The sequence below is a fragment of the Schistocerca americana genome, chromosome 4 (assembly GCF_021461395.2).
Source record: "Schistocerca americana isolate TAMUIC-IGC-003095 chromosome 4, iqSchAmer2.1, whole genome shotgun sequence".
NCBI classification, from domain to species: Eukaryota; Metazoa; Arthropoda; class Insecta; order Orthoptera; family Acrididae; genus Schistocerca; species Schistocerca americana.
In genome coordinates, this window is record NC_060122.1 from 302,325,533 (window position 1) to 302,349,814 (window position 24,282).

The following is a 24,282-nucleotide window of genomic DNA, read 5'->3' on the forward strand; positions in this document are numbered from 1 at the left end:
TCTCGGGCACTTCAGTGCCCTTCCTCAGAAGTTTATGCCATCTGGCATGATGTCTGTACTTTTTGCTTCACTTCTTTGTACTAGTGTTATGCAGACACTGAACTACTTGACCATGGCATTATTCTGTATGCATGTTATCGCCGACACTCGCAAATAATGCGATAGGCATAACCTTGTGAAGAAGGTTACTAAGTGACCAAAACCAGTAAAGAAATTAAATTTCTTTTGTGCAACTTGTTGCTCATTGTTTCCATATTATTTGCTTGTATTTATCACTAACAGTTTTTATTTTTATTCTTTTTCTGGTACTAATCTGTTTTTTTAACCCCTGGGCACGTAAGAGAAGGAAAGGTACCTAAACATGTTATCTGAATAAGAATATATAATCTGCCAGACATGAAACAAATTATTTATGTACCTGTTCCTAGCTCTGTTATTCACTGCTATGAACTTCACAAAGTGTTTTACCCTTGCATGAACTGAGATCATGAACAGTCGTTGGATACGTTAACTTTCAGCCATACCTAACATTGCTATACACTAAAGGGAACTGAATACTTACCACATGAACAATAAAAAGTCACGAAATATGTAAAAAAATTATCAATGACATTAATGAAAGTGACAATGTGTGGACATTTGAAAATGAAAGGAATGATAACATTTTATTTTGATTTGACATAGAACTTTTAAGTAGTTTTAAAAAATTGTACTGGCAAAGTCAATATATCCTGCAGTATCATCCATAAGGCTCTGAACATTTTTCCCACTAACACAACTGTCAACCACTCTTAAAAAAAAATATATAAAAAATTACTCTTAAAATTGTCAGAATGCTCTGCAGTCCTTTTATGAGATTCACAGAGTCACTCATTTTGTCAGTCTTCATAATATGGCAAGCTACTGGTGACGAGTCATCATACCCTACTGAGCAGGTACACGTTCTTTCACACTCCCATCAGCCATTCCAAAATATACCTTGGTTGCCATATTCACAAATAAGCCAGTCTCGACAACACCTAGAACAGAAAAATAGTTTAATTAAACACTTCTGTCTGAGCCCATATAACATAATTCCCAAAAGTAGCATTTTATGACTAGCACAAGAGAATCTGACCACGTCTTCACAAACTAGGAACTGATGTCACATTTTAATCATAGCACAGGAAACCGAGCCATGTCACAGTTTTAACCACAGCATGAGAAACAGAGCCCCCTTTTCTGGAATATAAAACTTACTACTGAAAAACTTGTTTTTTAATCACTAAAATATGTGGTTTTGAAAAAATAGAAGTTTAAAATGTCAAAAGAAGTCACATGTAATCTGGAAACACTGCAACAACAATACTACAAGAAAAGATTGCAGTGAATGATGATTCTAGAGCACAACGAAAAGCAAAGAAAAGTATGGTAGTCTACATATGAAGCAGGGAAAAAATATATCAAATAGCAAAGAGGAAAGTGTGCAGAGATAAGTTAGTACCATGTCAGTTGGTATATGTCAAAAAATAACAACCACAAAACTGCCATTAGGAATGAACGGAGACAGAGAGAGCCCATACAAATATCATACAACACTGCATCAAGCACACACCTTGCAGCTTAATAATCTTGGCCTTGGTGGTAGCTTCATCAACTGAGAAATTTGGACTTCTCCTTCCAGCACCAAAGCCTCAGTTTCTCAGAAGTGAGAAAATAATTGATAGCATGTGCTTGTTTCTCTCACCTGCCTGGCTTTTCCTGATATATCTTCTCCTGTTCACTTTATTTCGACTCCTAAAAGCCCCCTGCCCCCTCCTCCTCTCCTCTCCCTCCCCCATTCACCCCAATTTCTTTTAACACTGCTCCCTCTTGCAATTTCATTTTCACATTAAATACTCTTGCAAGTAGTGGTTCTACAGTTTACTGTTTCTTTTTCATAGTCCATCTTTGTATCATCAATATTTATATTCCCACTCTCTTCCTCCTCTGCTTACGAATCATCAACTGTGGTCTTCCAAGTTCTAGCATCTAAGGGTTTTAAAACTATCTGCTTCTGGGATTTTAGTGTCAGCCGTTCTGTTTTTATGGATTTCTGAATAGTACAGATTCAATTAACAAAGTGCAACAAATAATGTGGGCAAGTTCAGCATCCACACCTCTTGAAACAAAATACTTTCAAGATCTCTCCTCATTTCCAAATGTGCAACAGTGTTACATTGTTTCTCAGGTATATTTTGAATAACTTCAGAGAGTTATTTGATAAATTTTACTGCCTTATTTCAAAAGTACTGATGATCTAATCAACATTACTAAACATCTTGCAGAAACTGAGCAGAGCCAAAGTAGGCTTTGACAGGTCACACATGTCTATCTACTTGCATCCCAATACACAACTTTGGTTTTCTATCACTGCTGGCTTCCAGCCTTTGAGCAATACTGACAACTCGTAACCTTAAGTACCTACCTTTTACCAAGGAAACCCACTTCCAGAAATCAATTATTTCTTCATTCCCACAAAATGCACACCTGGCCCCCCATAGATACATTATTAACCACACCAGATTCCGCTTCTACATGATTTTTCTGTTCTCAAGTGGAGCTTCTGGTAGCATGCTTACCACCCAGGCCAGCTTCATATTGAGACAGAATTACTTAAATTTTTAGGTCTGTTCTAACAGACACAAATATTGTTAACATGTGTTTGGGTCTTATTTTTATTTTACTTATAGTGATATCAGGCAATTACATTTGGAGTATTCCTCTGTGAAACACTGTTATTTTGAACAAAACTGAAAATATAGCCTGAGAAGGAATATAACATTAGAACTGCCAGCCAAACAGTTCCAAATCTCAGTACAGGAAAGACTCATCCATGCAAAATACAAGGGTTGGAACTTTAATAGTGGCAACTTTTTTTTTTAAGCTCGTACAAAATAGATACGTACTTCAAAGTTTTACTGACCTTCAAAGTAGTCACCAGCATTGCGTATAACCCATTGCCAGCGATGTGGAAGTCGTAGGATACTTTAGCAGTGCAAGTTGTGTTGACAGTTGGAGCACCATGGTCTATTGCCTGACAAATTTGTAGCAGTTCTGAAGTGAATGCCGTGAAGTGTTTCTTCAGTTTAGAAAGTGAGTTGAACTCACGAGGTCTTAAGTCGAGGGAGTGCAGTAATTGGTACAGCACTTAGCAGCCCTACCAGTCACAAATCAGTAACAGCATGCACTACGTGCTTCAGCATTGTCCTGCAAAATGATGGTCAAGTCCTGCAGAAAGTGTCATCACTTCTGTCTCTAAGCTGGTCATAGGTTGTGTTCCAAAAATGAACAGCATACAGACAGAAGTGACGACACTTTCTGCAGGTGTCGAGAATTCTTCCAGGTTGTATGGCTGTGGTCCATGGAACCCTTCTATCCCTGATGTTTCGTCTGAAGCTACGTTAGACATCTTAGGAGGTGCTCCTGGTTGTGCTGAGTCTTTCAGACTCGGCAAGACTCAGCACAACCAGGAGCACTTCCGAAGATGTCCAACGTAGCTTTAGATGAAACGTCAGGGATAGAGGAATTCCATGGACCACGGCCGTACAACCCGGAATGCTGGTGACTACTCTGAAGGTCAGTAAAACCTTGAAACATGTAAATTTTGTACGAGATTTAAATAAATAGTTGCCACTATTAAAGTTCCAACCCTCGTATATATCGAAGATTGATTGTATTTTACATTGGCCAGCCACTGAAAGTAGAAAAAAGAAACAATTGAAAAATGTAGTGTTGTAGTGTTCGCTAGCTGAGAATTAACTTTTACTTTGTCACCATGCTCTTTGCTGGCTATGTTAGTTTTCGGCACTACGTCTCCAACCTGTGAGTAGCATGTTTTCAGTGGTACAGGCACTTCTCCTTCTAAAGTCTGTTTACAAGAATTGTAAGTGCATCACATGTTAAGGACACTCCACTGCTGACAAACAATCTGCTGAGACCATGATCGCTACCAGGCACTACCAGGTGCGCCATCATCGCTCATGTGCAGTGCACGCTTCAGCAATGGTGACACTGCAATTGAAGGGACTAGTTTTCATCTGCGAGTCACATGCCCGTCACGAGTTCGCAGACATTCATCTGGCTGTTGCATATGTAAGTCACTGCCAGACATTTAGCATGCGGTTGTTCGCAGCTCTGGGCTTTGCTTCCGGTGGTCCATACGTTAGAGTTCTTGCCAAGTTCCCACTGGACTCATGCCAAGCTTCTATCGAGTTCACACTGGGCACCAGCTGCATCCATGCTGCAGCTTCATGTTGGGCTCCCAATAAGCCCACGCCAACCTCTTCCTGCAATCCTACTTCTTCAACCTTAACAGCTCTGTCAGTCGACATGCAGCCTGGGGATTGCATCTGCACCACATCGTGATACCGCTCCAGCAGCCAGCAGGGATGGAATTTAACTAGTGGTACTTGTGCTTAGCAGTGACTGTTGCGACCAGCATCACTACAGACTTTTGATTGTGTTTTACTTGTATCTGATCAGGATGATCTTTTAGTGGTGTATTTCTAAATATGCATCAAGTTGAACGGTACTTAATTCTGTGGTTCTGTAATAAAGAGTACTGATATAGTACCTAGGAATCATCACTCATGAATTATCAATTATTCGCCTCGAACCTTACAATAAAGAACATAAAACTTAGTGACTTGATTGACAGATGGAAGCAAAATGTCTGATCAGGCAGGAGCTACAGGAGAAAAACTGAACACAATCCATAATCTGTAATCAGACTGAAAAAAACAAAATACATCTTACCTGGAATCATTTTCAGAGTTGAGTTGATGGAAGCCCAATCGTATTTTCCCTTTTCAAACTTCCAGTCAAGAATAAAATTTCCATTGTCTGTGACCACAGGACCCTTGTAAACAAATGTAAATACATCAGTACCATTCTACTTGAATCTGGTAAAATGTATTACAAGCAATTAAGGCATCAAACAGATCACACATTCAATGAAGAAAAATGTTGCTTCAATGGAAAGCTGGAAGCTTCACAGTGACTATAATATAAGGATTCCATATAATATCTGAATGAAAATGGTTATCCAAGCTCATTAAATTATCTGACAATTTTATTTCCATCACTTTATTAACCATCAAAATCTGAAAAGGTGTGGTTGTGGGCAGGAATTGTGGACCACATGTCACTGAAATTAATACAATGCTCAACAATAATACAGTTCTTTACAAACCAAAAAAGTAAAAGTTAGCACATGATTCAAGTAATTACGCTGTGTGTGACTTGAACTTGCTTGTCATCAATGTTAAGGAATTAACAAGAGGTGCTTGAGTAAAAAGTGAATATGAATCAAGTTGACAAAGTGGGAAGAAATACAGGGTGATTCAAAAAGAATACCACAACTTTAAAAATGTGTATTTAATGAAAGAAACATAATATAACCTTCTGTTATACATCATTACAAAGAGTATTTAAAAAGATTTTTTTTTCACTCAAAAACAAGTTCAGAGATGTTCAATATGGCCCCCTCCAGACACTCGAGCAATATCAACCCGATACTCCAACTCGTTCCACACTCTCTGTAGCATATCAGGCGTAACAGTTTGGATAGCTGCTGTTATTTCTCGTTTCAAATCATCAATGGTGGCTGGGAGAGGTGGCCGAAACACCATATCCTTAACATACCCCCATAAGAAAAAATCGCAGGGGGTAAGATCAGGGCTTCTTGGAGGCCAGTGATGAAGTGCTGCCTGGCGGCCGATCCATCGCCTCGGGTAGTTGACGTTCAGGTAGTTACGGACAGATAAGTGACAATGTGGTGGCGCTCCATCCTGCTGAAATATTAATTGTTGTGCTTCTTGTTCGAGCTGAGGGAACAGCCAATTCTCTAACATCTCCAGATACAGTAGCACCTTCGAAGAAAAAGGGACCAAAAACTTTATTGGCTGAAATGGCACAGAAAACGTTCACCTTAGGCGAGTCACGTTCATACTGACTTGTTTCCCGCGGATTCTCAGTGCCCCATATACAGACATTGTGACGGTTGACTTTCCCGTTAGTGTGGAAAGTTGTTTCATCACTAAACACAATCTTTGAAACGAAAGATTCATCTGTTTCCATTTGAGCAAGGATAAAATCACAGAAATCGATTCTTTTAATCTTATCAGCTGCAACAGCGCCTCAAGCGAACAAATGTACAACTAAATGAAACTTTATAGCTCCCTTAATTCGCCGACAGATAGTGCTTAGCTCAACCTTTTGTCGTTGCAGAGTTTTAAATTCCTAAAGTTGTGGTATTCTTTTTGAATCACCCTGTATTTCACTTTAATGTTTCCTTGTTGACGTCACTAAAAAACTGAATTTAATCAAAGTGTTTTTAGCCTGCTAATGAATACAGTTGAATTGAGAAACTATCTTGAGCAGTCACTAATGCTACTAGTGTAGTTGTCTGATGGTATAACTTTTTATGGAAGACAGGTGAAAGTGGTGAACTTGGCAGTTTTGAAACAGATGGTGTTTTGGATATACAATGACAGTTTAGTCATTAGAAGAAATTAATCAAATTTCTAAAACATCTAAGCTCCATCCATATGAATCTGAAGTTCACCATGATACATGAGAAGAATGGATACGTTTAATTTTTGGTTATGCTAGTTTCATAGTTGGACATTCTATTTACCGCCTTCGCCCCCCCCCCCCCCCCCCCCCCCCTGCTCAAAATCAAAGACAGTTTTGTACCTGCTGCTGCTCAGCTGCCTCAATACTGTGCAGCCTAGGAGTGTTCCCAGAATCTTAGTTTACACCATGCATGTTGTACCACGGTATATTGGCAACTCCCTATATAACCTGTTACAGCCTCAGTCTGTATTTTAAAAAACTGGACATTTATAATATCATATCAAGAAATCTCTGTCACAGGCAACCTGACATGAGCATTAATTATTACTTTGGTATCAATCCTTCATTGTCCTTGAAAACAGCTGCAGGTGCTCAGCTGAAATTTTCCATGCAATGGTGTTGAATACTCAAAAAAGGTTTGCATATTTTTAAATAGGTGAACATGGTATGATACTTCACAATCCTCAACAATCCTCAACTCTGGGATTTTTTTAAAATTTCTTAATGCACAAGTGATAAAATAGCAAACTGAACAATGGAAAGTCCAGAACAGAATATCAACAATATTGAGAGAGAGAGAGAGAGAGAGAGAGAGAGAGAGAGAGAGAGAGACTGTCTCCAGCCAGTGTGGCCTAAGTGCAGACTGCAACTGATGTGAGCAGTAATCCAATGAGGGTGATGGGAGTAAGGAAGTGGCGTGGGGCAGGATAGGTGTCTGAGAAAGATGATGTGTTGTCCATAGTGTGCAAGGACACGAAGGGGACATGATAGGGCCATCAGATGCAGTCTGGAGGCTGTGCTGGGGAGGGGGGTGGGAGTGGGGGTTGGATTGGGGGTTGGAGTGGGGGTTGGAGTGGGGGTTGGAAAATAGAGGAAGGAGAAGAGAGAAGTAGAGAATGAGAGAGACTGTGAGTTCATTGGCGGAATAGGGGGTGTGTATAGTGCTGGAGTGGGAGTGTGGAAGGGGACAGGTAAGTGGAGGACAGGGGCTAGCATAGGTTGTGGCCAGGGGAGTTACAAGAACAAAGGCTTTGCTGTAGGGAGAGTTTCAAGCACCGTCACCGTTATGAGAGATGAAGTGGCCACGAAACTTCCTCCTCCAATAGCCCATCACATCGTTTGCTGTGTGGGCAGTTTTTCCAACTTGTTGGGACAAAATCTTTTCATACCATGATGTTTTCTTTTTAGTTCAGGAATTAAGAAAGTGTCCAACGTTCTCAAGTAACATTCTTGGTTTACTGGATCTGTTCGCCCTCCTTCCACAAAAAGTATGGCCTAGTAACACATTTATTTGTAAACCCACACACCACACTGTTACTTTTGAACAATGCATGGGTTGTTCACGTAACTCTTGTGGTTTTGTGTCTGACCAATAGTGAAAATTTTGTTTGTTAACATATCCGTCAAGATGGAAATGAGCCTTATCACGCTTTACAAGAATTTTGTCATCATCCATCAGATCACTAATTTGTTCCGAAAATCTCTGACGATTAGTGTAGTCATGAGGTTTAAGCTTTTGAACAATTGCAGTTTTACACAGGTGAAGGTGTAGTTCCTCATGCAGTATTTGGTCAGACACTGAAAGAGCAGCAACTTGTCTATGCAGAGGTCAATGCGGGCTAGTCGGCATGGCTTGCCTCACACGCTCAATGTTGTCTGGTGTTCTGATTGACCTCGAACATCCTTTAGGCTTTTGTTTTACTGTTGAACTAGTTGATCTGAAGTTCTTGACCCACAATTTAACCGTGTTACGGGATGGAATTTGCCCCTAATACTCACATGAAAATGTCTGCGAAACTGACGTTGTGTGACAACAGAACACGTGATGCTCACTGGATCACTGCTCCAGGGCAACTGAGACTGCCTCAAGTAACCTGGATTATGCTATGTTCCCCTCCAGCCCCCTCCATGTGACTGCCATAATGTGCATAAATAAAAACAGTCCGGTATTTCTGCCACTTCCGTTGTTTCCCAAGTGATGAAGGGACATGTTTACCTATAGAAATGAAATGGTTCAACAAAAGAAAGCATCTTCATAATACCACAAGGAATGAGATATGGAAATTGGCGTGGGGCGAGTGTAAGGAGGGAGGGAGAACAATGACTGCTGTAAATCATTAGCTGGCATCACAACATGTCTTAAACACATAATAAAAGAAAGTGGTTCGTTGTTAAGTTAGTAGCCCTACATGGTTTAAAAAAAGGGGGAGGGGGAGGGAGGAGGGGGAGGGGGAGGGGGGGGGGGGAGAGAGAGAGAGAGAGAGAGAGAGAGAGAGAGAGAGAGAGAGAGAGAGAGAGAGAGAGAGAGCATTAAATGTGTTTCCAAACATAATGAAATACATTTTTTGTAAGAATGATACATATAATTTTTATTTTACTTACAGCTTTTGCCTTTGCCATTCTCAATTCTGTGGGACCGCCATAAAGTTCAACTATCTTTTTTTGGATAGGAACATAGGCCATGGGAATAACTTCAATTGGTATTCCTTTATGATACTGGTCTCCCAAGTTACTGGAGTCTTTGCTGAAAGACAGTTTATTTTAATCCCACTTAGTCCTTACAAATGACTTGGAAAAACTTTAACATCTAAACTAAATTTAAAGTTCAATGGACTTGATTCATTACAACTATTTCCTTTTCTTTCATACACTTTCCCATACCTTATGAAATTTTCACTTTAGACAGGCAGTGATGAAAAGAAACTCAGAAGACCATATTGTAAATTGTTATGGGGAAAACACACACAAACACAAACACACACACACACACACACACACACACACACACACACACACACACATATATATACATATATACATTAGAAAAAAGGGACGAAATATTATACTGCTGATTCTTTTCAAAATAAAACCAGCAAGGACACGGAATGAAAGAAAACAGTACAATACTTGTGGCGGATGAGTGATATCTTAACATGCATGCAGTGTACCTCTTACACTTACTGCTAATGGAATGTAAGTGACTGAGAGAAAAGGCTGTCACTTACTTTTAAGAAATACATTTTGTTAGACAGACACATAGCCTTTGAAACCTACATTGGCCTTCACAGTGTGTATGGCGAGTAGAAGGGAGTGGGGAAGGAAAGATTTTTTGCACGTGTATACAGGTATATAAAACTACACTGTAAACTCTGCTTCTTCTCTGAAGTAAAATTAATGTTGAACATACAATCTCACCACTTTTTTTGGGAGCAAGGTGATAAGTTCTAGGACTGATAGCCAAAGGCTCGTTTTGGATAAAAAGAAATCCATTACCTTCCTGATGCACTCTTCATCTGGTTTAATATGCTGTATTCAATGTTTCTGCAGTGAACAGAATCCATCCTGAAATGCTATTCTGGAAGTTCAGCAAAATACATATCTACAGCTACCACAAGCTACTCACTGGATCCAAAATATATTCCAGACAGAAATTTCTTTAGAGAAGGTGGATGGGTGCCAAACAGTCTGATTAAGGTGGCAGCTTCAACATTTCATATTTTAAATCCCTAAGATTCCTGTTAGAAAAGCACTTTTGTGAGTAGGTGCACTGTCGTATATCTCTTACAAGTATTCCACCCGATGACATCATATATTTCTTTCGAGATGCATCTTCAACTGCCAGTCCTCAGGATTCTTATTGTGCACTTTATCGATAATTCACTCTCATATCATCCTTTATGTAGATCATCTTCAAGAGACGTATGACTATGTTTTAATTAACTATCAATTCCATAATTATTGAACATGAAGGAGCAGGTTCCTTGTAAACCTTCATGATGTTTGTTTGAATTTGCACTGCAATGGCAATCCAAAAAAATTAATTTTACAATATTACAGTATTCTTTGTTCATCCCTTTGAACTACTTCATAGACCAAGTTGACACTTTACTTACATTGCTGTGCAACATGAACCATCATTACAATAAATGAATATTCCTTGGGTATCAGTTCTATCTATGTGAAAGCTGAGAGCTTTTCACCTTGAGTCCTTATGTGACTGATGTTTCCCACTCACTATTTTGCTTTAATGTTAAGATCTTATATGTTCTTAAATCATAATTTACATTATTGGCATAGTAAGAGGAAACACACATTTTCTAACATTACTCACGTGTAATCTGCTATAACAATGAATTTTTGGGCGCAGGAAGCTACAATTTTTTCCTGCGTTAAGCAACCCCCTCCACCTTTGATAAGAACCAAGTCAGCGTCCACTTCATCAGCTCCATCAATAGCACAGTCCAACTGAAAGATATAAATGTTTTGCAACATATTGACATATTATCCATAGTTATGGTATTATCAAATGGTAGTTTGGCATTGGAAGCAATACTTACCTTTAATAAATACCAGAATAATAATATTCAAAATTCATTGTTTCACACAAAGGTAAGATACCACTACTTACCATTAAACTCAACATGATGAGAGTGTTGTTTATATACTCACTTGTACCAAAGAAAAATTCAGTTAAGAAAACTACCAAATATGAGACAGATTTACTTTTCTTGTCATATTTCTTATTTGCACTGTTCATCTCTTCTCCCCATAATCTAACCTTTACTTCTTACTCTGTCATTATCATCTTTTAGACTGAAGCTTGTACAGTTCTTACCAACATATCACATCTTTAAACTCCTCCTGACACCTCTTTGTCTAGCCTTGTTCCCACAACAAGGGGTCTCTCTCATCCTGGGGTCCAAGTAACCTGCCTTTCCTATCCCTCTCTCCTCCCTGACAAAGGAACTATTAGTTCAAAAATATACAAAAGAAATCCTGCCAGAGGAACATCCACAAACGAGCTTTATAGCAAAAGTTGAAAATACTGCTTCAGTTGTAAGATTCTTTTTATTTTTCAGCCGTTAATATGTGACTGGTTTTGGGCTCTTACATGCCCATCATCAGGTGTTATACTGAAAATAAACGAGAGACCAAAGCTAATACTAGCTTTCACACACAATAACATACGTAAAAAAGCAAAACAAAAGTTCCATACAACATTTTAGAAAACAGCGGTCGGGCTAGGTGCATTAAAACTTAAGTTAATGGCAAAGCGACACCCGAAAATACTACGGATGACTGCCTGGGTAAATAAATGTGCAGTGAACACCATGACACTTAGACTTTGTGCTGTGACCCTGAGAGCTGTGGAGAATGAGTACAGGACACAATGTATCACCACCAAGGGCAGAGCATGGTGTAGCATACGCAAAGAGGGAAGCAAACTGGTAAACTAGAGTGGCAAAAGTACTACCTTCTGTTGACCAGAAGAACAATGCAGGACCAACTAGCCCGGCTGTTCACAATTTGAATTAGTGATTTACATTCAAAACGGAAGGAAAAAAATTTACATACAACATTACACCGAAAGTGTTAAAAGTACATTATGAGTGGTAAAGAAACACATTGAAAATGGCAGTACAGAACTGTAGTACAAATAACTGAGAGCCAGCAACATAAATTTTATGTATAAATCATCAAGCACAAAGAAAATTTTTCCCTTTCCATGCCTGTAATTTGATGTGACCTTCCACTTTTGTTCAGCAGCAAGGTGCTTTTTAATAGGAGTGGCATATACGTATCTTCTTTTAACTCAGGTCTGTGGCATGTTATTCTATGTGTTTTACAATTTATACATAAACTTTATGTCACTGGCTTCCTGTTAGTATTACTACAGTACTGCCCTGTTCAACATGTTCCTTTACCACTCATAATGTACTTTAATGCTTTTCATGTAACTTTCTATGTGATGGGTTTTTCATTTTGAATATAAATCACTAATTCAAATTGTGAACAGGCTGGGCTAGTTGGCCCCATTTTGTTTTTCCTGTCGGCAATCAGATGGCAGTACTTTTGCCACTCTGGTTTACCAGTTTGCTTTCCCCTTCGTGTATGTAACTCTATACTCTGCTCTCACTGGTGATACATTGCATCATGTACACGTCCATTGTGGTGCTTGGGGTCACAGCACAGAGTGTAAGTGTCCCAGTGTTCATTGCGTATTTCTTTATCCAGGCAGTCATCTGTAGTACTGTCTGGTGTCACTTGGCCATTGACTTAGGTTTCACAGCACCTAGCTCAACCACTACTTTCTAAAATGTTATATGGCACTCGTTTTTTGTTTGCTTGCACAATTGCATGAAAAAAATATTATTAGCTTTGGTCTCTTGTCTGTTTTCACCTGATGATGAGCATGTAAGAGCCCAAAACTGACTGTGTTTTAACAGCTGAAAAATAAAAATAACCTTACAACTGAAGTGGTATTTTCAACCTCTGTTCAAAAATATAGATAGTGTGTAACTTTTACTTTTGTTTGAGTTTATTGAAAGTACTATACATTTTGTCTCCTGACAATAAGTACTGGTCTGTTTTATACATACCGAGCTTTCTGATTGTCAGATTGCTAACACCCTCATTTTTTTATTCAGCAATTTGGAAAGTTTATTGAATACAGAGAAAACAGGGATCTAACTCAAGATTTGAATTGACAAATATTTTAGCCATCATGTCCATGAGGACATACAAAATCTCAAAATTGAGGTAATTGTGTACACGGATTTCAATAATTTTTTTTAAACTATATTTCCCAAAGAATATTTTGAAACCAAATAAATAGAAGCAAAGGTATAATTGTCTTCTTTTCTATTAATAGCCAATACATTAGCTCTGGCATAAAAGGCACTTACTTTGGGATGAGTTTCTAGATCTCCAAGTCGCAGCTGATTTTCCAATATCAACTGCCTTGCTTGGAATGATGTTGGTACACATGTGACTTCCAGTTTTTCACTGCGAACTCTCTCAGCTAAAATAAACATTTATGCTTATCACAAGAACAGAAGTGAATCAACAAGTAACATAAAATAATAAAGACATAATACTGTGCCATGAGAAGACTAAATTAATAAGTGCATTTCTCTTAACAGACAGTGACTGTAAACGTCATGACAGAAACGGTTTCCCACACACATTTCACTAACTGTTCACAATAACCCGTTTTACTGGTTGTAAAGGGTTCTTTTCAAAATTTTAATCTGTTACTTTATTAAGGTTTTGCGATTTTGCAGCGTGACAGGAAAAGCTGATCTGAAGGTCTTAATTTATTTACTTATTCAACCATTTGATGTATTCAGTTGATACACACATCATTATATATAGGCCTTGACCTTATGATCATACAATGACAACAATTACAATTTACTGCATCTATAGCATAGATTAGAGCATAATATATAGCTTTACACCTTATTTAGTTCTTCCTTACAGTGTATGACTGATTCCAGTATGTTTAAATTTACACACACACACACACACACACACACACACACACACACAGGAGTAATGTCACAATTTGTGAAGTGATTCTACAGATGAAAATAAACCAAAAAGGTCCTATGAACATGTGTCCAATTTTTGATCTGGAGTGGGTTAAGACTACACTCATCCACAAATGAATGTGAAGACCAGTGTGAATGTTACTTACCAAAATGCTGCATGGGCAGTGTGGTGGACAGAATAATGGTGGGACAGATGACTGATCCATCCTAAAAGAGATATGAGGGTTCTCCAACAGATGGCAGCACTGTGACATAGCATCGAGGCAACAGCTACAAGTGTACCCAATGCACAATCACGGGTTGGATCAGTCAGCAGTCATGAGGCCATGTATGTGTCGTGCTTGAGTGTTGTTTCATTCAACAAGTCCATTGTGTCCGTGAATAACAACATGCCACATACATTCATCCTTCCAGAATAAGGAGATATGTTGTTTGTGTACAGGTACTGCAACAGCAGTGTCCGGGTGGCTGTGACAGAGTACCAGAGACATTTCCCTGCTCAACAAACCCCCTGTGCCAGGGTATTTCTCAGGGTTTTGCAAACATTGCATGAATCCGGAATACTATCCAGTGCACTATCACAGTGAGAGGCTGTCCAGTCAGTTGAGGAAAGGGAAGATATTACTGCAAAGGTACAATGGAGTCTCACCATCAGTACACGGCGCATTAGCCGTCTGCTCAATATTCCACAAATGCGAATGTTGCGTAAGTTACACTCTTGAGGGTTTGCACCCATTCCACGTGCAACCCACGCAACTGCTGCACACAGGTTTCTCAATAAGCAGACAACAGTTCTTGTGAATGGTTGGCTGTACACAGAAAAGTTAAGCAATACAGTTCATTTACAGATGAGGTTACATGTACACAAAGTAGTATCATGAACACACAATTATCACACATGGGCGATAGAGACTCTACATGACACCAGGGAAACAAGAATCCATGTCAGGTTGTCAGTGAATGTCTGATGTCGTAAGACTGATGACCTGGTGAAAAGGCCTGTGCTGCTGCCAAATCACATGACAGCAGCAGCATACATACATTTCCCGATAGAAGACCTACCTGCACTTTTGGAAGACGTGACATTAGAGCACTGATGGCAAATGTACCTGCAACATGATGGATCACTGATACACTGTACCAGACGAGTATTCCAGTATCTGAATAACACATATGCTCAACAGTGGATTGGCAGTGGCAGACCCATTAACCGGCCTGCCAGATCACCCCACCTAACACCATTAGACTTCTGTTTACTGGGGGCTTTAAAGGGGGATGTGTACGTTACAAAGGTTGATACATATGAAGAACTTGTCACCTGCATCCGCAATGCTGTTGCCTGTAGAGGTGATGTTCCATATGCAACACAGCACACTCTCCTATATGTTGACAAGTGCGCTGAGGTGGGTGGGGGACCTTTTGAACACATCTTGTAGGATGGATCAGTCATCTGCCCCACCATTCTTCTGTTCACCACAGTGCATATACAGCATTTCAATAAGTAACATTCATGCTTGTCTTCATAATCATTCATGGATGTGTGTAGTCTTCAACCTGCTCCAGTTCCGTAATGATAAAAAAATCAGACATGCGTGCACAGGCCTTTTTTTGGTTTATTTTCACATGTAGAATTACGTGATATTTCCCCTGAATCACTTCCGTTTTCTTGCTTTTGCTTGTGGCATATTCCTAGATTGTCCTTGTAATAATCAGAAAATTCAGTTAAGGAACACAATAGATTTTTCTCTGGTATTTCTTTGACTGTGTGATTGAAAGCATCAATATTCTTTACTTTGATTGATATTGTTTAGAAGGCAATTGAATAGGTCCATTCCCATGTATGTTACACTTTTCTCACAATGACTTGTCCTGTGTTGGATTTTCTCAGTTTTCAACAGTTTCTTGTTTCATATTGATGAACCTCTGCATTTCTCTTAAAATTATTTAATGTTGTTCTTAGTATGTACTAGTGTTTCACTCACACACACACACACACACACACACACACACACACACACACACACGTTACTGTTAGAACATTTATTAGTTTAAATTTTGGCTGGTGTATGGCCCTTTTCTGTATGATGAACTACTACTTATTTACTGAGCTTTCCCACAGTTCAATACCATATGACATTCTGGATTAAAAGTGAGAAAAGTAAATCATTCCAATGACTTAAATACTAACAGTTTGGCTAACTTCTGTTGTGCACAGCAGTACAAATTTAATTTACTGTTTATGCTCTTGATGTGCTCTGTCCATGTTAATCTATCATCAAGAGAAGACCCAGAAATTTTACCCAAGGTACTTGATCAAGTTTGTTCTCCTTGATTTTTAGCATTAACTCATTATTTTTTGGTCAATTGTTTTTAAAGCTTATGATTTTTTTTTTAAAAAAATCTATATCAGTTTATTGTTTCTAAACCAGTTATCGAGTCTATGTAACACTTTCAGCTCCAAGTGCAGCTTGTTCTAGATCCACCCTCTTAATTAAAACATTTGTGTCATCCACTAAACAGTATGGATTTCTGTTGTATTTCATGAGAAAGGCCATTAATCCTACACACTTCCCCGAGACGCACCAGTTAGGATCTTCCCCATGTCTGAGTAGTATTTATTTCTCTCTTCATCTAATACTTCTACTTTTTAGTATCTGTTCATTAAGTAAGATTTTATTACTTTGAATGCAATACCTCTCACTCCATAGAATTTTAGAACCTTGTGATCAAGTAAATCAAAAGCTTTTGATAGGTCACATACTATCCCAATTATTGATTCTTCCTTGTCAAGTGTTTGTAGCACATTGTCCACAAGTTCACGTGTTGCTAAAGCAGTGTATTTATTTTTTTGGAATCCAAGTTTGGTTGGTTGGTTGGTTTAAAATGGGGGGGGGGGGGGGGGGGGACCAAACTGCGAGGTCATCGGACCCTTGTTCCCAGTAGAACAATTAGTCAAGGGAAAGAAGAAAACAAAGAAGACGTATGGAACAATAACAAGAGAAAGGAAGGAACAGAAGGACAACAAAAACTACAACGGACAAAACACAACAAGAAAACCACTGAGAATCGCAAGAAACAGGGAGAAGAGATTAAAAACAAGAAAGCAGATTACCTTGGCTGGCTCACCATGAGAATAAAAGGGAGAAGCCAGCCACTATGCAACACATTAAAACCTCCACCCTAAAAGTCCTAGATCGGAGGACACAGAGGGACAAAGGACATGCTCTAAAACTCAGATCAAATGATAAAACCCACCCTCACGAATAAAACATAAAATTAAAGCTGCTGTTGAGGCATTGTCACCCAACACTGAAGGAGGGTGCTGGGAAAGTTAAAAGTCTGCTGCAGAGTGGTTAAAAGCAGGCAGTCCAGCAAGAGGTGGAAGACTGTCATTGGGAGCCACAGCAACACTGAAGTAGGTCCTCGCGATGGAGGGGATAACCACGTGTGTGAAATGCGTGGCAAATGTGGAGGTGACAAAGGACAACTGATTCCTCATGAGAAGCCCGCAGGGAAGACCTCCATACATTCACAGTCTCAATGACATGCAATTTGCTATGCATACTGTTATGCCACTCTGTCTCCCAAAGCCAAAAATCCCTGCAGTGTAAGACAGAATTCAGGTTAGTTTCAGAGATGCCTATCTCCAGAAGCAGTTTCTGTGTAGCCTGTTTGGCCAGTCCATCAGCAAATTCATTGTCTGGGATTCCGACATGTCTTGGGGTCCACACAAACACCACTGAACAACTGGACCATTCAAGGGTCGAGATGGACTTCTGGATGTTCGCTACCAAAAGATGGCGAGGGCACCACTGGTCGATAGCTTATAGGCTGCTCAGGGAGTCAGAACAGAGAAGAAACGACTCACCAGAACAGGAACGGATGTACTGAAGTACACGAGATATGGCCACAAGCTCTGTAGCTAATACACTGCAGCCAGCAGGTAAGGAATGCTATTCAATATGGCCTCTGTGGACATAGGTGAAGCCAACATTACCATCAGCCATCGAGCTGTCGGTGTAAACAACTACAGAGCCCCGGAAAACATCAAGAATCGAGAGGAAGACACAGCGGAGAGCGGTGGGGTTAAAGGAGTCCTTATGGCCATGCAGTCAAAGCTGTGGTCGAGGTGGTGTATGTGAATGGACCACAAGTAGAAGTGGTAACGGGAAAGACATGATCACACATGAACCACAATTGTGAACCCTGACCTGGGCCGGCAATACGAGAATATGTGCAAAATAACTGGCGAGCATTTTTGCACATTGGATTCACAATAGAGGGGCTCCAGCCTCCACCAGGGCACTGGTCACCGGACTCATTCTAAAAGCTCCTGTCGCTAGGTGAACGCCACAGTGGTGCACTGGGTCAAGTAAACGCAACACTGAGGGTGCCGGCGAACTGTAAATGAGACTCCCATAGTCAAGGTGGGATTGAACAAGGGCTCTGTAGAGCTGCAGCAGCGTAGAGCAATCTGCATCCCAGTTGGTCTTGCTCAGGCAGCAGAGGGCATTGAGGTGCTGCCAGCAATTCTGCTTAAGCTGAAGAAGGTGAGGTGGCCAAGTCAACCGGGCACCGAAAATCAGTCCTAAGAATCGATATATCTCCACTACAGTGAGTGGATCGTCATTAAGGTAAAGTTCTGGTTCCAGATGAATGGTATGACGCCGACAGAAATGCATGACACATGATTTCGCAGTTGAAAACTGGAAGCCATGGGCTAGAGCCCATGACTGTGCCTTGTGAATGGCTCCCTGTAGGCACCGCTCAGCAACACCATTACTGGAGGAGCAATACAAAATGCAGAAGTCATCTGCATACAGAGAAGGGGAGACCGACGGTCCTACAGCTGCTAATAAGCCATTAATGGCCACTAACAATTCTCCTGAATACTGGGGGAGCTATGGGAGGAACCAAGTTGGACATGGAAAGTACGGAGCAAAAAGAAGTTTTGGATGAAAATCCGGAGCAGGTCCCAGAGACCCCATTCAAATGATGTGGCAAGGATATAATGTCGCCAGGTCGTGCCGTATGCTTTACGTAAGTCAAAAAATATGGCAACCAGGTGTTGGCGACTGGAAAAGGTTGCTCAGATGGCAGATTTGATGGACACAAGATTATCAGTGGCAGAGTGACCCTGGCGGAAGCCACCCTGGCACAGAACCAGTAGGCTGCGTGACTCCAGGACCGGACCCAACCCAACCCAACCCAACCGCCGACACGCCATACGTTCCAGCAGCTTACAGAGAATGATGGCGAGACTGATGGGCCAATAGCTATCCACATAGAGCGGATTTTTAGCGGGTTTTACCACTGGAATGATGGTGCTCTTCTGCCATTGCGATGGAAAGACGCCATCGCACCACATCTGGTTGAAGATGACAAGGAGATATTGCTTGTAGTCAGACAAGAGATGTTTAATAATCTAACTGGAGATCCAATCCAGCCCAGTAGCTGTGTCGGGGCAATGTGCAAGGGCCCTGAGGAGCTCCCACTCTGTAAAGGGGGCATTATAGAGTTCACTGTGGCTTGTAGTGAATGAGAGGACTTTCCTTTCCATCCACCATTTGAAGGTGCAACGGCTGCGGGGTAGTTCTCTGACGCAGAAGCTCAAGCATAGTGCTCAGCAAAGTGCTCGGCAGTCACGTCTGCACCGGTAGAGAGCACACCATCGATGTTAAAGCCAAGGACATCTGGTACCCAAAAAGACGTCTGATCTTTGTCCAAACTTGGGAAGGTGGTATATGGCACCCAATGCTCAACAAGTACATCTCCCAACACTCCTGTTTCCATCGTTTTATAAGTAGGTGAAAGCAGGCACAGAGCCGCTTAAAGGCTATTAGGTGCTCTAAGGAGGGTGGCACTTATGTCGCTGTAGAGCTCACCCATGCTCTTTAATTGCCGCAGCGACTTCTGGCGACCACCAAGGAACTGTCTTTCGCTGGGGGAACCCCAGAGAACGAGGGATCACGTTTTCTGCCGCAGAAATGATCACTGTAGTGACCTGCTCAATCACAACATTGATGGCACCATGTGGGGGAGATTCAACGGTGACAGCAGAGGTCAAGGCTACCCAGTAGCCTTGTTTAAAGTCCATCTGCTAGGTGCTCGTGGGCACGATGCCGGGGGAGTGACGGGAAGATGGGGAAGTGGTCACTACCACACAGGTCATCATGTGCTCTCCAGTGGATAGATGGGAGAAGTCCTGGGCTGCAAATTGATAAAACAATGGCCAAGTAACTACCATACTGAAATGTGTGGCGGCCCCAGTATTTAAGAGGCAGAGGTCCGAATTGGAACAGTAAATTTTCGACATCTCTGCCATGGCCAGTGAGCATGGTGCTACACCACAATACATTCAGGGGTACCGCACCATCTGGAGGGTGATACACATTGCAGACAGTTATTTCCTGCATCGTTCATATCCTGATGGCCATAGCTTCAAGAGGAGTTTGAAGGGGCACAGGTTCACTACATACTGAGTTCAGGACATAAGACGCAAACTCCATCTGACACACTACTATATTCGCTATGGTTCTTGTAATATCCCCTGTAGCTCCAAAGGGCAGTGGCCTGCATTCCTGAGAACCAGGTTTTCTGGTGGGCAATGCAGATAGCAGGTGTAAAACTTAACAGTTGCCGTAGCTCAGCCACGTGGTGGAAAAAACTGCCGCAATTCCACTGTAGGATGACATGATCGTGAGACTGGGAAGGCATGAAACACTCAATGAGGCAGTCTACACCTCAGGGTCACCTGCTGCCACCGACTTATATTCTGAACAGGCTATATCCATAGTGTCTGAAGGTCTGGCAAGATCTATGTCCTCAGCGGACGTCAGACTCTTCACCTCATCCTCAGACGCAGAGCTTGTAGGCAGCAATGGTGTGGGTGCCACTGCAATTCCCTTGGTTTTGGGGGTCTTCTTTCTGGATTTGTCTCACTGATTCCTGGGTTTCTCTGGCTGGGAGGGCTTCACTGATTCCATCTCTGGGACGGAGGATGATCGTGAAGCCCTACGACCAGCTGCTTTTGGGCACTTCAGCCAATGGCGGGTGTCATCTTTCCCATTAGCAGAAACCTGGGAAGGGAGTGACCCAGAAGACCCCTTCATAGCAAGAGGAGCCAAAGAAGACTTACGCTTCTCCACCTGAGAAGTGGTGACTGGTGCCCCCAATGGTTGGGGGAACAGTGCTCCCGAAGTAGGTAGTGCGGGAGCAACAGGGAGGGAAGTGCCCCCCACCATCAAGGGGGCAGGCATAGTCTTCCGGCTCTGAGAGCCGACTGGAATTCGCGGAACTGATGGGGCTACAACTGTTTTTGTAGCAGCAGCATAAGGGGTCACAGCCACAGGATGTAGGCGCTCGAATTTCCTCTCAGCCTCAGTGCAGATCAGTCTGTCCAGGGTCTTGTATTCCATCAGTTTCCTTTCTCATTGTAAAATCCTGCAGTCTGGTGAGCAAGGGGAATGAGGCTCTCTGCAGTTGACACAGATGGGAGGCAGGGCACATGGAGTATTGGGATAGGATGGACGTGTGATGCTGGATGTACAGCGGGAAGACATACGGCCAAACTTCCAGCACTTAAAGTACCACATTCGGGGAGGGATATATGACCTGACATCACAGTGGTAGACCATCACCTTGACCTTCTCGGGTAATGTGTCATCCTCAAAGGTCGAGATAAAGGCACTGGTGGCAACCTGATTATCCCTCGGACCCCGATGGACAAGCCAGATGAAATAAACTACTCGCCACTCTAAGTTGGTGTGCAGCTCATCGTCAGACTGCAAAAGAAGGTCCATGTGGAATATAATACCCTGGAACATATTTAAGCTCTTATGAGGCACGATGGTAACAGAAACAGCTCCCAGCTTGTCACAAGTGAGTAATGCCTGTGACTGGGCAGAGGATGCCATTTTTATCAAGACTGACCCTGACCGCATTCTGGACAAGCCCTCCACCTCCCCAAACTTGTCCTCTAAATGGTTTACAAAATATTGAGGCTTTGTCGAGACAAAGGAGTCCCCATCAGCTCTCGTACATACACAAGGTACTGGGGCAAATAAGGTTCGCTGCCATCCTTAGCCTGGTGTTCCTCCCACGGTGTGGCCAGGGAAGGGAATGATTTAGGATCATACTTCCTTGCATTGTACTGAGACTTTGAACACTTAGAGACTGCTGGCGTTTGATCACCTGCAAGTGATGACGTGGTACACTTCATCGCACATCATCCACCATGATGCCACCCACTCCAACCAGGGGCCCTCCCTATGGGCGCCGCCCAGCCACAGCAAAGGTCACCTGGCAGGATGGCCATAGTTGGGAGTCCTGATATCCAGGTTGACAGGAATCTACTCCATGGTATACGTGGGGAATTTAGGGCGCAGCCATCAGCAGAGTGATCCCTGTGTAGTCAGGGGGCTACAACCAACAGGGTACATAGCGGCCCCACCACAACCGACTGGCTACCATGCTGGATATGATGTGCAAAGAATTCCACGTTTATCTTCGGTGCAGAAAATGACACTGCATAGTGGGTAGAAGAAAATGCACCCAGGAAGTTGTCCTCACCCAAGAGATGGAGGATGAGCGCGACTGCAATGCCACAATGAGAAAGTGGGCTAAAGATCTCAATGCACGATGGACACGATGCACCATGTAAGGCGTCCTTCCCCAGTCGGCTCGTTTTTCGGGAAAATAGTGAAAAATGGAGGTCAAACCCTACAGGGGACCATCACATAAAGGCCAAAAGGTGTGAGACTCCTTTTAGTCGCCTCTTATGACAGGTAGGGATACCACAGGCCTGCGGGGGGGAGGGGGGATCCAAGTTGCTATCTGGTTAGGATAGCTTATTAATCTATTTTACAGAATGTGTTCAAAGATTTTCAACACTACTGGCATAACACTAACAGGTCTGTAATTTTTGGGTTTTGTAAGACACCTTTGGTACAATGGCACTTCCCAAGCTATTTTTAAATTCTCTGGATATAGTCCTTCATTCCTTCTGTGATGGACTTGTTAATAATCCCATTTGGGATACCATAGATGACTCACTTTAAGAAAGTCCAAGATCAGTAGATACTAAGAAAATGCAAACTACCTACCAGCTCAGAGGAAGTCTAGTTAACATACGTACAAGTGATGAAGGTTTATTTTCAGTCTTGTCTTTGCAGGATTTTATGAAACAGATTCTTAGGTTCAAATACAAATTTTATCAGAACTTGTCCAGAGTCATATTCTGATAATTTGGAATCTAAGTGTATTATAGCATTTATTTTCTGAAATGCATTTTATATGCCAGAATTCATACTTTTTCTTTGTGCAGATACCTCAAAACATGCAAGACGACAATTGAGACAGTAACTTTACTTTTTGCATTACTGCAGTTTTTGAGGAAACTTGTTTTGTAACAAGAAACAGATTTTGCACAATTACAGTCTAAGTCTAAGAAACAAAGTGCCTTTCATGCTGGGATACATCTCTAGGTATGACAGAGTCATGTTAAAAATCACTCTCTCACATCATATGTACTTACAAGACAGGATAGCACATGTGAAAAATGACACAGGGCCACTCCATTACACTAAACTCTGTATCTTCATCACAATTGATTGAAAAAGAAGAAAAGCATTTTCTTCAACATTAATGATGTGATCAAATTATCAATCTCAGGAGTTAGCAACATCTATACAACAGCTACAGGGCTATTACAAATGATTGAAGCGATTTCATAAATTCACTGTAGCTCCATTCATTGAAATATGGTCACGACACACTACAGATACGTAGAAAAACTCAAAGTTTTGTTCGGCTGAAGCCGCACTTCAGGTATCTGCCGCCAGAGCGTTCGAGAGCGCAGTGAGACAAAATGGCGACAGGAGCCGAGAAAGCGTATGTCGTGCTTGAAATGCACTCGCATCAGTCAGTCATAACAGTGCAACGACACTTCAGGATGAAGTTCAACAAAGATCCACCAACTGCTAACTCCATTCGGCGATGGTATGCGCAGTTTAAAGCTTCTGGATGCCTCTGTAAGGGGAAATCAACGGGTCGGCCTGCAGTGAGCGAAGAAACGGTTGAACGCGTGCGGGCAAGTTTCACGCGTAGCCCGTGGAAGTCGACGAATAAAGCAAGCAGGGAGCTAAACGTACCACAGCCGACGGTTTGGAAAATCTTACGGAAAAGGCTAAAGCAGAAGCCTTATCGTTTACAATTGCTACAAGCCCTGACACCCGATGACAAAGTCAAACGCTTTGAATTTTCGGCGCGGTTGCAACAGCTCATGGAAGAGGATGCGTTCAGTGCGAAACTTGTTTTCAGTGATAAAGCAACATTTTTTCTTAATGGTGAA

At 41.6% G+C, this 24,282-nt stretch overlaps 1 protein-coding gene across 1 annotated transcript in view; it reads right to left on the bottom strand.

Moving 5' to 3' along the window:
• Positions 1 to 646: 646 nt before the first annotated feature.
• LOC124612759 (ribose-5-phosphate isomerase) overlaps positions 647 to 24,282 on the bottom strand; it is a 30,600-nt gene continuing 6,964 nt past the window's right edge. The window contains exons 4-8 of the mRNA XM_047141153.1: positions 13,284 to 13,399; positions 10,709 to 10,842; positions 8,980 to 9,121; positions 4,777 to 4,879; positions 647 to 1,019 (exon numbers count right to left, since the gene is read on the bottom strand). Coding sequence (XP_046997109.1) covers positions 925 to 1,019; positions 4,777 to 4,879; positions 8,980 to 9,121; positions 10,709 to 10,842; positions 13,284 to 13,399 — 590 coding nt within the window. The 3' untranslated portion in view covers positions 647 to 924. The remainder of the gene's footprint in view (positions 1,020 to 4,776; positions 4,880 to 8,979; positions 9,122 to 10,708; positions 10,843 to 13,283; positions 13,400 to 24,282) is intronic.